Source organism: Drosophila innubila, chromosome X (assembly GCF_004354385.1).
Source record: "Drosophila innubila isolate TH190305 chromosome X, UK_Dinn_1.0, whole genome shotgun sequence".
Taxonomy (NCBI): domain Eukaryota; kingdom Metazoa; phylum Arthropoda; class Insecta; order Diptera; family Drosophilidae; genus Drosophila; species Drosophila innubila.
In genome coordinates this window covers 24,357,402-24,373,061 of record NC_047626.1, presented here as the reverse complement: position 1 = coordinate 24,373,061, position 15,660 = coordinate 24,357,402, and the positions used below count along the sequence as shown (strand labels likewise).

At 35.2% G+C, this 15,660-nt stretch overlaps 2 protein-coding genes across 7 annotated transcripts in view; one reads left to right on the top strand and one right to left on the bottom strand.

Moving 5' to 3' along the window:
* Window positions 1-15,660, bottom strand: part of LOC117794205 (sex determination protein fruitless) — a 175,586-nt gene that overhangs the window by 119,144 nt on the left and 40,782 nt on the right. Inside the window, exon 3 of one of the 6 annotated variants that reach the window (XR_004618391.1) lies at window positions 8,122-8,239. The exons of the other annotated variants lie outside the window; for them this stretch is intronic. The gene's annotated coding sequence lies outside the window, so the exon portion shown is untranslated. Of the gene's footprint in view, window positions 1-8,121; window positions 8,240-15,660 lie in introns of those variants that run through there. 6 annotated transcript variants of the gene reach the window in all.
* Window positions 13,225-15,450, top strand: LOC117794207. Its single transcript, XM_034634753.1, has 2 exons — window positions 13,225-13,662; window positions 14,407-15,450. The coding sequence occupies exons 1-2, from the start codon at window positions 13,384-13,386 to the stop codon at window positions 14,932-14,934; spliced, it is 807 nt and encodes a 268-aa protein (XP_034490644.1). The 5' UTR covers window positions 13,225-13,383; the 3' UTR covers window positions 14,935-15,450.

The window sequence follows — 15,660 nt, the reverse complement described above, 5'->3', positions numbered from 1 at the left end:
GAGTTGACCATGTACAGAGAAAGAGAATATCTTAAGCTGGTCAGCCCATTGACAACCGACAGCAGCAACATCAACAGCAACAGCAACAACAACATTGGATTTGTTGCTTTTGTCGTTTATCACGCATCGCTGTCAAAGTGTCACTTTAGCTTAACGTTGGTGTAACGCCAAGAGATATCACAGACAATTCCAGTCTTTCAGTCTTCCAGTCTTCCAGTCTCCAGTCTCCACAGACTCCCCTATACCTTCGTGCCTGTCTCCCTTCTTCTTCCTTCACAGTTGTTGTCGAGTGGGAAAAGCGGCGGCGCGCACGCGTAATAACGCATAATGTGGCAACAACAGCAACCGCAACAACAATCACAACAACTACCACAACAACAATGCCAACAACAACGACAAAATCACGTTAATGACAGCGACGACGTGCCTTGAAGCTTGCCCCAGTCTTAGCCACCTCTATCTCTATCTATCTCTCTCTCTTACACACTCTCTTCCATCTCTGTCTCTCTCTATCTTGCCCCTATTGCCTCTCTGTTCCGCAGGCAGAGACCTGCAATCGCCGCAGCCATAAAAGCCAAAGCAAAAAGGCGGCCTAAAGCCAACTGCTGTTTTGTCACATCATTATCAGTTTGGCCAAGTTGAGCTGAGCTGAGCTGAAACAGTTGACCAGGTCTATAGACTGCCGTTTGCCGTCTGCAGTATTGGTGGCATTATTGACATGACAGACATGGCAGGTGTGAAGGAATTCGCCACTAAATCATGTTGTGCGGTCCATTTTGATTGGACAACATACTGTCGCCATTTGGCCGGGCTCTTAATAAAGTCATCTAGCGGTTCGCATTAAAAGCAACGACACCACACTGTTCATCAAAATATTTGGAATTTGTAAATAATAACTTTGGAAAAACATTTGACAACTACAAAAAGCTTCAAATACTGTGTTAATTTATATACTGCATTGTTAATAAAATATTCATTAGATTCATCCTTACAACCATCATTTTTATTTATTTTACAATTTTTGAATATCATCAGTGCTGTAATTATTATTTCAAATATCATTAGAATTAATGTCTTTCAAGTTTTTATTAATTATTTTCATTATCATTCATTATCATTATTATCATTAATTTGAACTACACAAATTAATATTAGAATCATTATAATAATATTAATTATAGCTTTTCTCTTTATTATCCTTGTCAAATTGCAAAACCACTTCAATTTCATTGGCGTTGTAATTATCAGTTTCATTTTTATTATTGTTATTACCATAAATGAACATTGTAATTATAATTATTTTTTTAAATTATCATTGATAGTTTTATTAAAATTATCAATATTTTCGTGTGAAAACAAATAATTTCACTTAAACATAACAGATATAATTTCATTATAATTGTTATTATTAACATAAATGGACATTGTTATTATAATTATTATTTTCATTAACATTGATAGTTTTATTAAAATTACCAATGCTTTTTTGTGAAAACAAATATTACTTCAAATAATTTCACTTATTCGTAGCTGTTATAATTAATTAATAACAGTTTCATTATAAGTATTATTACTAACATAAATGAAAATTTTAATTATGATTATTATTTTCATTATCATTGATAGTTTTAATAAAATGATTAAATTTTATGAAAACAAATATCACATGAAATAATTTCACTTTGTGGTAACTGTTATAATTAATTGATTGTTTTGTTGCACAGTGTTGACCAGCATGCGGCAAGGGGCAATGAGTTTAGTGGGAAATTAAAACGTTTCGTTTGCTGCAAGATGAAATTGATGTTGAAGTTGAGGTTGAGGTTGATGAAGTCCCAGTGCAAAGTCGCAACAAAAAACGCCGCTTGTGCCTTCTTGCTTGTTGCATGAATAATTCATAACAATGAACGACAGCAGCAACAGCAGCAGCAGCAGCAACAACAACAGGCAACTGGCAACAGGAATGGCAACGGCAGCAACATGAAAGCGGGCTCAGTTATTAACTGGCATTGGGCACAAAAAAGTGAAAGCTCATAAGGCAATCAGTCAAAACGTCATCAATAGAATTAAGTAATCAAGTTGGCGAGGCAACAAAACTGACCACACACAACACACAAAGTTGCAAGCGACAAGCAGCAAGCAGCAACATGTCATGTCCATGCCACATGCAGCACACAATGGGCAGCTGGCAGCAGCAGAGGCAGTGGCAGAGACAGAGGCAGAGGCAGTAGCAGCAACAACTGAGCATTGATTGTGGTCAAAAAGGAGATGCCCGAGAACAAAAGGGCGAGTGGCAGGACCACCAGCAAAAAGAGAAGCCAACAGCCGACTAAAAGACAGAGAAGCAGACAGACGGACAGATGGACAGACGGACAAACGGACAGACGGACAAACGGACAGACGGACAAACGGACAGACGGACAAACAGCAGTTGGCACTTTTTTTTTTGCCAGGCTTGTTGTGTTGCCTTTTATTTTATTTTTTGGGGGGGCCAGTTAAAAACGGACACGAGAGAAAACAAATGTCGATAAAGATAAGGAACGAGGCAGAGAGCTCGAAAGCCGAACAACATGTTAATTTGGCAACTGGCCGCGCGAATCAAAGAAGAGGCAGCTTCTACAACTTGCAACAAATTTTAATACATATCTTTTTTTCATTTTTTTTTTTTTTGGTAAAGCGCGTGCCTCTTGTGGCACGTTCCAGCTGCATATTGCGCAGCCTGCCACAAGACGCACCACATTTATGTAAATTTTGTTCCCCTCCTTTTTTTTTTTTTGTTTTTGCTGTGCCTGTGCTAATTATTTGCATGCCCCATGCCACATGCCAATAAAATGTCTAAAATAATTATGAAAATAATGTGCAACTCGTACGCTGACTTTGTGCCCATAATTATTGCAATTATTTTAATTGCAACTCGTAAAAAGAAAAACAAACTCAAATTAAATTAATATATGTATACAACAACAAAAATACTAAAAAATAGACAAGATCTGTGCAAGAAAGAGGCAGGGCGAGACAGGGAGGTTGATAACAAAACAAATGTTAATAATAAATTTTAATTAGGCAAGCTGGGAAATGTTAAGGTCACTCATCAAATTATAAAACCTACTCTATAATCATATAGTTAACATTAAGTTGGTAAATCGCACAACAAAAGCTGCATAAAGTTGTGAAGCAAGGATTAATCTTTAAGTTGCACTAGAAAACTGATCGAGATGTACAGAAAGTTACAATTACAATCCCATTAAGCAAGCTTACAACTTTAATGAGCTTTTCATTATTTGTTTATTGATTGCAGAAATAAAAGCATATGTGAATTAATGAACTTTTAAGCTTAACTTTGCATAATTATGTCAGCTTTAAGCTTTTATGCGCTTTTCTTGATTAATCTACTACAATTAAGATTTAAAGCTTTATTTATGAATAATTATGCCAGCTTTTATAATTAATGTGCTTTCAAATTGTATAATCTAAAGAAAATATATTCAATATTCAATATTGAATCTTAATTAATTATTAGTTAAAAGCTCCTTTAAAGAGCTTCCTAAGCTTCAGTTTGATTTTCATATTACAAATAATATAATATTATATTTAACAACTGCAATGCAAAATCGCATAGAAAACTAACAACAACAACAATAGTTCCATTTTTATTCGGTCGAAGTCTTAAAATTGTGGAGAGTGCAATTTGCAGTGGCCTCCAAGTTCAACTAACATTAAAAAAGAAAAGTAGAAGCCGAAGCCGAAGTTGAAGTTGAAGCTGCAGCTGAAGTTGAAGCCAAAAGATGCAGCTGAAGACGCGGCTCGAAAGATGTGGCAGCAGCAGCTCCCCAAAGGAATGCGGCGGCAAATGAAATTGGCAAGAGAAGAGGCCAAGTTAAGAGTTAAGAGATTGAAGGTGGCAGAGGAAGAACAAGATGAGGATGAGGATGAGGATGAGGAAGAAGACAATTCGAATTGCGTGATTTGCGTGAGCGTCGTGCGTTGACTGACTGACAAACTGACAAACTGACGAACTGACGACTTTGCTGCAACTGCAACTGCAACACCAACTGAGACTGAGACTGAGACTTTGACTGCGACTTTGGCTCTGTCTTCGACTCTGTCTTGTTGCGGGAGTTTTTCCAGCTGCAATAAAAACAACAACAACAACAGCAACAACAAAAACCAAAATTACAATACACATACGAGCATAGATCCATTCTCAGCCAAAGTTGTGGCTTGAGTTGCAGTTAGCTGTTGGATCAGTTGGGAGTCTCGGCTGTCTTGGATACTTGTGGCACACACCAACACAATTGAAATTCCTCTGCTGCAGAAATTGCATTTCACGCTGAAAATGCGTGCTCTGCGTGCAGCAGCCTAAAGTGCAACGATAGCAGCAGCAGCAACAACAACAACAGCAACAACAGTAACAACAGCAACAATAATAACAACAGCAACTTCAACTGCTGCGGCAGCAACAAGAACCAAACAATTATCTGCACATTCAAGTCGAATATTGCATACTCTGATTGCATATAATGCAAGCAATATAATTTCTGAATTCATCATTATTCAAAAATAACGGAATGAGCTCGGTCATTTAATTAAATTAAAATCAGTGTTGTTTAAATCAGCTGAGCTTAAAAAAAGGAATATAAAGAAAAGGGGTAGAAATTAAATTTAAAAAAATGCTAAAATAGGCTAATCAAAAATGCAACCCAAATCACAGAGAAAAATTTAGGATAAAGCGTACATTTAAGTATATTTATCGATTACTTATGTATTTGGCATGCGGCCAGTTGTTATCGATTACAATACAGTTTTATTCATTTAAAGTTTGATTACGCATTTCATTAAATTTAATTTTATATCATCTCAAAAATCCAACTTTATGCATAACAAATTTTTAAAGAAATGTTTAACACCAATAAAACTATTTTATCATAACGATTATAATCATAAAAAAATTATTTTTATATTAAAAACTTTTATTTTATTATTATTATTATATTTATTGTTAGTTTTAATGGACGAATCATTGATCGTTAATAGCAATCAATAATTCTTTTCATTTTAATGAAATTAATCGGTAAATAATCGAACTCATTAAACGTGTAAATCGTGTGGCCGAAAAATCGTATAGAACATTAAATTGAAATGCTGCAGAACGTGTGGCAAGTGCGATGTGTGTGTTGCATGGACTCAACGCTGTGGCAAGTTGAACGCAATGCAACGCAGCGTACAAAACTTTATGGGATCAGAGCTGACTGGCAAACTTTATGACATAGTGATGTTAATCTCAGCTAGTCGACTCTGCCACAGAGTCAGAGTCGGAGTTGCGCGTTGCAAGTTGGATGAGATGGAGATGGAGTCAGTAGGAGGCAGCCAAGTAGCATTCAGGGCAAAAGTGTAGGTGCGCGCCTGCGCAACAGCGACAACAACAACACAGCAACAACAACAACAGCAACAACAACAACGATGCCGCCGCTGGGTGGCACAGAGCAACATGTTGTTGCGGTTGTGGGTTGCAATTCCGTCATGCCACAGCATGCCAAAGGCGGCGCAACACTTGCCACGCTTTAAGCCGCGCTCTCTCCATCTCTACCTCTCTTCCTCTCACCCACTCCTCATTCTATCATCTATTTCTCTTTCCTACCTCTCGATCTCTTGGTACATCCTTTGGATTCACGTCTGCTGTCTCAGAATTTTGCGTGAATCGAATTAAAGCAAAAAAAAATATATATATATATAAAATTTGTAGAAAAGCCGACAGCTGCGAGAACCCGACTGTCAGAGACCCTGTACTTCTGTATAAACTTATACTATTTTCCTTTTCCTTTTTTGAATGAAGTGCAAGTTGTTTCAAAGATTGCAATGAAATTTTCAGAAGACATCGAATACACGACACTTGAAATGTGTGCTAAAATTCGAGACTCTAGCTCTAAAATCTTTAAGCTGAATCGTTTTTTCGATTTGCGGGCGATCTGCTTAGAAACCTACATACCAAATATTTGGTGTCTCTAGCTCTTTCAGTCGCATACAGACAAACAGACTGTTTAAGTTAATTACAAGCCGGCACACCATCAGAGACCCTGTACTTCTGTATAAACTTATACTCTCTTCATTTTCTTTTTTTGAATGACGTGCAAGTTGTTTCAAAGATTGCAATGAAATTTTCAGAAGACATCGAATACACGACACTTGAAATGTGTGCTAAAATTCGAGACTCTAGCTCTAAAATCTTTAAACTGAATCGTTTTTTCGATTTGCGGGCGATCTGCTTAGAAACCTACATACCAAATATTTGGTGTCTCTAGCTCTTTCAGTCGCATACAGACAAACAGACTGACGGATATGCTGATCAATAATATACATACTTTATGGAATCTTTTTTTTTTTTTTTTAACAAACTTCATCGACCCCTCGTACTTTTTTAAATACAGGACCAAACAAAAAAGAGAGAAAAAGGCATAGAAAGATAATAAACAAAATAGTTGCCCCTTTTATTTATTTTTTTTTTTTTTTGGTGGAAACAAAATAAATAAATGGAACAAAATGCTGTCAATATTTAGAAGAAGTCAGCGGCTTATTTAGTTGCCGCTTTACTTTGTTGCTGTTTACTTTGGCCGCCAGCAACGTGCAACGCAGCAACTTTGGGGACTTGCAACTTGAACTCGAATGCATGTATGTATGTGTGTATGTATGTATATTTGTTGCAATTTGTTTGTTGATTTTTGTCATCATACTGCGTGAGCAAACTTTAGGACTCCCCACACAAAGCACAACACTGGCAACATGAGGCAAGCATGAGACAGCAAGTTTCCCAGAGTGGCATGCAACTCAAGAGATGCCATGCCACATTCGCAAAACCCAAAACCCAAAGCCCAAAGCCCAAAACCCAAAACTCATTGCCCCGTCTGGAGAGCCCCATGTCAGGTCAACAATCTAATTACAAGTCGGCACACGCAGCTGTCGCCCCAGATGCCCCAGAGAGCTATATGCAACATATCGTATATGTATACATATGCATATCTGTGGCAAAATGTCGTGACTGGGTGCAGTTCTCATCATTCCTTCGTTCTTCCGCTCTATCATTACCCAGTTAACCACTCAAGAGTCTTAACCATTTCCTAAATTGGATTATAATCTATAATCAAATGCATGGATTCTCTAAACTCCAAATTCTGTTACTGTCCTGCTTTGTTTTCTTCTTCAATTTCTCCTTCTTCTTTTTCTTCTCATTGCAACAACGCATTCGTAATGAAAATTGTGAATATCGTTTAAAAAAAGTTGAATTAACTAATTTGAAATAGATACCTTTAAAAAAAAGAGTCAGTGAAAAGATGGAAGAGTGAAATCAAATTTCTAAGTGTGACCAAAACTTTGCAAAATGACAGCTCTAATGCCAAAAAAAAAAAAATATCAAATAATCTTAACTCTTAATAAATTAAACCCAAATTTTTGCAATCTCTTTTTTCTTTTCCCTCCAATCAATTAAATCAAATAGAACAAATGCTGTTAAGCTTTAAATCATGTTCAGTGTGACCAAATGCTGCAAAATGTTAATAACATTCTTTCATGTAAAGTACTTTTAATGCTGTCTTCTATTTGAATGTGTACATTATGTTGTACAATTATCAACACCTACTCTTTTATCGATAAAAATTCGTACTATAAGTATTTTAAGTTTTTTAGATTATTAAACAACTTGATTCAATCCAACTGCATTAAGTTAAGATTGGGGTTTTTTTTTGGTTGAGTTTTATATGAGCACCGCATTACTGGAATTCTTCATGGAGATTTTTTCAGCAGGCAACAATATGTATGAAATACGATAAAAGAAAGAAATCATATGTAAGACCATATTTGGATGTAATTTCATTTTAAATAATTTGGATAACTTATATACATTGATAGTGATAATGCGGGCTAGGAGAATGATATTGATAATGGAAATCAAAATAACAGTAGCCATAAATTTATTAAAAATTAATATTTTAAAAATTGATGTAATGCCGTAATTAAGGATTATTAATTGAAATTGAAGCGCACTGAATTGAATATATGCAATTTCAGTCAACAAAGAAAATGTACATATTTCATTTTATTTTATTTATATTTATTAATTTCTCTTAATGCACTCACAAATGTTCAAATGGCGTCAAAGAGGACGACGGGAAACGAAGGGGAAGTTTGGATGGTTGAAGCCGATATGAGAAATCCATTAATAAATAAATTCTGCAACGCGTTGACAACTCACCTGTAAAGAGAGAGACAGAAAGTGTAAACGAATTAGTAAGTGCGAGTGAGAGAGCAAAATATGAAAATGTGTTATATGAAAATGAAAATAATGTGTAAAAAAGAATTTCATTAAGTGCTGGCCAGCAAAATGGCGGCCATTACAAAGAGAGAGAGAGAGAGAGCGACACACATATATATATATGGTACATATATGTATATGAAATTAATACTATGGAATTGCGTGTGTACATATGTCAACTTTTGCACTTTTTTGCGCAAATGCAAATAGTGTAAAATGTGAAAATGTGAAATGAAGCAGGTGAATGAAATGGTGTGGCATGCGGCATGTGGCATGTGGGCAGAGGGGTCAAACAGTTGTGTGTGTGTGTGTGTGGAGGTGCGGGTAATGTGAATATGTTTTAAACACACACACACACACACACACACACTCACACACATACGGATACACGCGATAGCCGAAACATAAAACGAAGCTGTCGCATTCAACGCTTCAACGATTTGCCCTGAAAAATACACTACACATATACACACATACAGATATAGATACAGACGTGTGCAAAATAATAAGAGCAACTTGATTAGCCCAATAACGTTCTTTAAATAATTGTTTTCTAAAATAGTTTCTAATTTTTCGTACAGTGCTTTAAGAATTCTTTAAAATTCGTTGAATCATCAATACCTTCCACTATATGACATGATTCCTCGATATTTCCCAACATTTCTGCACCTTCTGAACTTAATTAAAGCTATGTATGATTGAAATTCATGTCAAGGCAAGCGATAGAGGGAATTCGATGAGAGAATATTGAGGTTATAAATGTTAAATCACCGATACTTGTAAGAATATTTTAATCTCCAGATGCCGCGATGTTATCGGTTCTATAGTAGACTCCAGGTGTGTCAAATTAAGCCGGAAAACTGGTGGTGTACGTATTTATGTGTATACTCATAAATTGTTAAAACTGATGTAGGAAACGGCGTTACATTATTTACTATCTTTTTTTTTATTTGCACAGCTCAATTTTGACTAAACCCAATAAAATTGCCAGAATAATAAAATAAGGACAAAGCAAGACATGAATACTAAGGGATAATAAATAAAAAAATAAATACTTTTTTTTAACAAATTCAGTTTTCACATACTATATACTGTTCTTATTATTTTGCAGACGTTTGTATATAAATTCATGTTTTTCTATTTTCCAACAACATTATTAAGAATTTTCAGGTTTTATCATATTTCACTTATTATTTTTAAATTTTACAATGAGATTTTTTTGTATTTAAGTATTATGGAAAGGTGTTCTTATTATTTTGCACACATCTGTATAGGTACTTATATTTGTAAATATATATATATAAACGCACACTGGCACAACTTCAATGGCCGTTGCATTATTGCCGCAACGCAACTAACAACAACAGCAACAACAACAACAGCAACAACACGCCTACAATTGGCAAACCGCCCTAGCAAATGTCCAACCCCAACAAAAAATCATCCATACAGGTGTGTGTGTGCGTGTGTGAGTGTGTGTGTGTAGAAATAGTCGAAATATCTGAGTTGCTTATGGACAAAAGAGGGGGCGTGGCGGGGAGCGAAAAGAAAGGCGGCAATGCGATGCCTAGAAACCAGAGAAGAGGCGTGTGCTATGCATAAATATGCGTGCATATGTGTGTGTGTGTATATGTGTGTGTGTGTGTATGTGTGTGGTGTGTGTATGTGTGTGGTGTGTGTAGGGTAGCTCACTTTCAAGTCAAGCAGGCAAAGCCGACTGGACACACTGAGTGAAAGAGTGACAGTAGGAGTCAAAGAGAGAGAAAGAGAGTTAGAGGGAGAGAGCAAGCACTTTAACACTATGAGAGAGAGTGCGAGAGAGCCTCTTCTTGGCATCGAACGCATTAAATGCTCAAAGTGTAAGCGAGAGGGAGAACGAGAGGAAGAGGGAGAGGTAGGGGTAGAAAAGAAGCGAGCTGTGTGCAACGGCGGGTAAGGGTTGTTCACACACACACACACACACACACACGCACGCATATGTGGGAGCGAGAAGGGCATATGCATGTGTGTGTGTGTGTGTGTGTGTGTAGCTTTGAATCGAGCCTAGGCAAAGCTACAGAGCGATAGGCTAAAAGGTGTAAAGGTAAACAACTCAAAACGGCTGCCTAGGCCAAAAGGGAGTGGGTAAAAAGGGTGTGAGGAAGGGCAAAGGGAGAAAGGAGAAGGCGAAGTGAAATGGCTGAAACTGCCATTTTAGTTTCTTCACGTGACTGCCATGAGTATTACAACAACAACAACAACAACAACTTTTTATGCATCAAAAGAAAACTAATAAAATAACAAACAGTGTGACAGACAGAAAAGTAAACAACAAAACAAAAAAAAAGCGCAAACTGTAACAGAAACAAATCAAGTAAATACAGACATTTTTAATGCGGTCTAAAGGAAATAGAATATAGAGTCTATATACTCTAACAACCTACTACTTTCTTAAATTATTAACTAATGCAATGATTTAATAATATAGTTCATTTATTACGGCTAACCGATGCAGCTATTTTTTCTATCCATGAATTATAGCTTAAACTTTTAATTTATTTTTATTTTTTTTTAAATTTTATTATAGCTTAAACTTTTAATTTTTTTTTATTTATTATTATTTTGTTTTTTAATATTTTTCAATTATATTTTCAATAACATACTTTAATTTTATTTAAATTTTGATTTATTATTCAAATATTTTAATGTATTATTTTCCTATAAGACTGTATCTAACTATGGTTATAAGTAATATATACTTTCTTTAATACACCGTTTAATTTTTTTAACAAAATTGTAAAAAATAAAAAAATATATGCAAATATTTTTGGAATATTTTTGCACTTTTTTGTTAAATTTATAATAATAAAACAAAACAAATTTTTGCAACATGATCTAAGATTTAAGGGGATTTTAAAAAATTCAATGGCGTTTGCAATTAGTTGTGTGATTTATTTGAATTTCAACCCTAAAATTTTGTTATATAGGGTTACCATCTTGCAAAATTCAAAAACACAAAGCAAATTGCCCAAGCGTGCAGGCAATAAAACAAAGAGAGAGAGACAGAGAGAGAAAGATACATATAAGTATATATAGTGAGACAAGAAAGAAGAAACTAAGCAATTTTTGGGTTGCATAACATTTCCGAAAATCATTTTGTAGTTTTTGGTGCTAGAAGAACTTCTCAAAACTCGCATATGCAAATATTACCGAAATGTTTGATTTCAAATGTTAAATAAAATCAATGTATCTTTTATTTTGTAAAATCTATAATATTTATAAAAAGAAAAGAAAATAAGACTTTTTTAACCAACAAGATATATTTGTTACTTGTCAATTACCTTTTAAAAATATGATGCCAAAGAATGTAAGTTAGTATTAATTGTTTATTGCATATAAATATGTGCTATAACTAAGTAATATGTCGAATGTATGTCTCCAAGTTTATCTTTAAAGTTTTTACTTTAAAAAAACACTTTGAAAGTTAAATGTTTAGCGTCTGGTTTCAATTGATTTACTAACTGTTGTTGTTGAATATGATTTTAATGTTAATATTTGTGTTAACAACAACAATTAAATCAATTGCCTTCTGCTTTTGTTTGCCTCCCAATCGAGTCATTAGCTTTCCTTCCTTTTGGGCCAACAAACAATAAATCTACAAATTTGCTTGACTTTGACATTAAATCTTGTTTCCCCCTCTTCTTCTTCTTGCTCATGCTCTTCCTACTTATTCTCCGCATGCTGTTCCCCATCAATCTCTCAACTTCCATCCAATCCATACATTTAGCCACCCTGTTGCGGTTTTGCTTCTTTATTTTTTATTTGTATTTTTTTTGTATGTTTATTGTAGCTGTGCTTGTTGTTGTCGTTTCTCTCAATATTTCATTTGTTGTCCATTCGCCAGCTTTGCTTTTCTTTATTATTATTATATATTTTTTATGTTGAATTTTTTCCTTCGTTTTTTTACCTTTTGCTCGGCTGCATTCGCGTTGCGCACGCGCAAAACTTGTTAGAAGTTTTCTGTTCTATTCTTATATAAATTTGTTAGCGAGCGTAGGGGGAGAAGAGGGGTGCGAGCTGATCACAGAAAGTCGGTAGCCGTCATCGTTCTGCTGTTCTGTTCAAGGTTAACAACGCTCTCAATTGTGTGTGCAGTTGAATCCGTCGTTAGCTTTGGCTTTTAAGCGACACGAGTGAAGGGGTGGAAAGGGGTTGGGGAAGCGGAGGGGACAGGAAATAGACTGAAGCATTGGGTGTCGTGTCTCTCTCACTCTCTCTCTCTCTCTCTTCGTCTGTCTGTTAGTCTGTCTGAATGTGGATCACATCGATAATACACCCCAAGTAATAGCTGAATGCAAAGCAACTATTAGATGAAGATAAGAGGCGATTTCAAAATTGTATAATAAAAACATACTGTGTTCTCCCTTTCTCACTCTTTCTCTCTCTCTGTCTTTCTGTTCCTTTGCATAAACCTACAAAAAGCTGCCTAGAATTTTGTGTTTTCATTTACATTTTTATATTTGATTTATTTCTGTTTCAATGTTCAACTCGATGGTTAAAATTATTAAGCTTAAATAAATCTTGAGCTCAAAGTAGTTGAACCATAGTTAAATTTATACAGATGAATTGCATTATATTTTCTATTATTTTCCATACTTTACTTAATTTGTTATTTGCAAGTTTATTCAAGAGCCAATGTTACAATTATGATTTTTAAAAGATTTATTCTTTTATGATTTTTAATCGAAATCTCTAAAAGTGTATTCAATTAAACTGTATACTTAAACTATTGTAAATAAAAATGTATGCCTAACATGATGGCTTATCCAAATACCATTTGATCAGAAATATAAAACAAAATGTACAATTTTTTTTGGGAAATCTAAGTAGGCATTGACGTTGAGAATGTGAGCTAATGAGAGTTTAGTACTGAATTCATTTTATAAAAAGTGCTCGACTAAAGCACACGTTTTACTTTTCTATTAAACAATTTTATTTTGAATATTTGGCCAAGCTTATTGTAAAAATCGTAGCAAGTGATAATTGTAAATAAATATATATAAAAAAATACAAAAAAAAAGTATATAAAAATAAAAACGTAAGAAATGCCAGAAATACGGAAACAACATACTCCTGTCAATGGCACGGACCAGACACAGAACCAGAAATTATCCAAATCGGGGTCTTTAACTCCGCAGGAGAAGCGCATCGGTCTCATAACTGCAATGGGCCAGTTTAGGCCCAAGAATGCCACGCCCATACAGTTCTACAACTTTGTGCGGGAATTCTGCATTATGCACAATTGCAGCATTGACGAGGCCATGGAAAGAGCGCCGGTGTCCTGGACAAAGCTTAGCAAGGACCAAAGGGAGCTATACAATTCGGTAAGGTTCAATCATCCAACTGCTTAACAAATATACTCTATTTTTGTTCTGTATGACACTGTCTTATTTTGCATTACTGTTAATACCAGTGCTCTACATTCCAATATTCCGAATTTTCCGCTTAAATTTTATCAAATAGATATTTTCAAATTTGACATTAATTTCTTTACATTTTACTTCAGAATGTCTCTAATTTAGTTATGAAATCGTGTAAATAGACTTTGAAAAAACTGACATGAATGTTTCAAAATTAAAGTTTACTTTTCCAAATGCTACTGTTTGGAATTCCACTATTCCAAATTTGGAATACTTTTCAGTTCATTATCCTACATTTACCAACTGTTATTAGCAGTTCTTATCTTAATAATCCAACTTCCATTTTTCAATTTTAAACCTCTTCAAATTCCGCTGTTCAATTTTGACCCGTTGCGATCCTGATGATCCCATTAAGTTTCACAAACCAAATTCCATTTCAGAATCTCACTAACAATATCCACTTGTTTTATATTTACTGTTCCTCTCTCCCAAATTTAAATCTTTTTCAATTAGTTTCACTGTACCAGTATTTATTTAATATTTTTGCTCATTGTTACCCGTTCCAAATTCCACTGTTCCACACACTTTATATTTCTCTTTCTTTTCTTTTATAAAATTGTTTGAAATTTGAGCATTTAAATTTTCACTGTTCCACATACAACATTTTATGTGTTTCAATTGCCACCATTCCTCCGTTAATCTTTGCAGGAGATGCATGCTGCTCTACCCATTCCAGTACCCAGGCATCTAGTCTATCGCGCTTTCCAAATGGAGCGTGCCGGACGCTGGAAGCTTAGCTCCGTGCCGGCTGGAAAAGGCGGATCCATCATGTACTCCGTGGAGTCATATGCGCCACCAACGAAACCCACTCGGATGCAGTCACGCATCCGATCGCAGCAGCCGCGTTTCGACAATCTGGCCGAATCGTCGCCCTGTTACCTCGAATCCTCTCCCAGACACCATCTGCCCAAGAAGCCGAGAACTTTGACGCCGCCAGAGCAAAGAGCGCAACGAGCACAGAAAGAGAAGAGCACAGGCTCGCACTCTCTCACACGCATACTGTCCGCGGTGAGTGCGAAAGGGAACAACGATGGGATCAACGGGAAGAAGCCCGTTAAATGCAAGAGCAACAAAAAGCTGATAGGCAGCGATAAGAAGTTGCCAGCAAAGCAGACATCATCAAAAATGGAACTCAAGAGAAAGCATCCAAATAAGAAATACAAAAAGAAACTCTAGAAATTATTTCTAAATGTATTACTCAAGTGATATAGCATCCAGCATCTTATACCCCATAGTTAAGACGTGACAAACACATTATATATATATGTATGCATATATCGGCTAACATATTTACAACAACATGTACAGGCATAGACGAATACACACACACACACACACACACACACACACACGAGCACATTTACATAAATATATAGACAGATACCGAGACAGACAAACAGACCACAATACACGAAATTTCAAGTACACATGCACTCACACATACAAAAACATATAAATATATATATATACATATTTCACACTTATTGTCACATATACAAAAAGAAGAGGAATGCTACTTGCTGCTGCCCCCCCTCCCTTCCCCTACCCCATCTGGATTTGAACACAAACTGCACTCAAATAGCAATCAAACAAACAGTCAATTAATCAATTAATCAAGTAATCACATATTATGTGCAATTGTATTCATTAAGTATTTCTGAATATTAAATGTATGTACCCAATTAATTATACTAAATACTTTCTTTATACGATCTGTTTTTTAGCTTATTTTCGGAACTGCATTACAAACAGTTCAAATCTTTTGAAATATGATGCATTTCATAACTATGATGCAGAATAATATTTAAAATATTTTCTTAACATTAACGAAAGAATTTCATAAAATTTAATAAAGTTTGCTATTCTTTGAAATATTTCGATTTATTGTATTTTTAGGAGTCT

Coding starts and splice junctions, on each gene's coding strand:
- LOC117794207 (XM_034634753.1), top strand. CDS start 13,384: ATGCCAGAAATACGGAAACAACATACTCCTGTCAATGGCACGGACCAG. Junction 13,663..14,406: donor AAAGGGAGCTATACAATTCG/GTAAGGTTCAAT, acceptor TAATCTTTGCAG/GAGATGCATGCTGCTCTACC.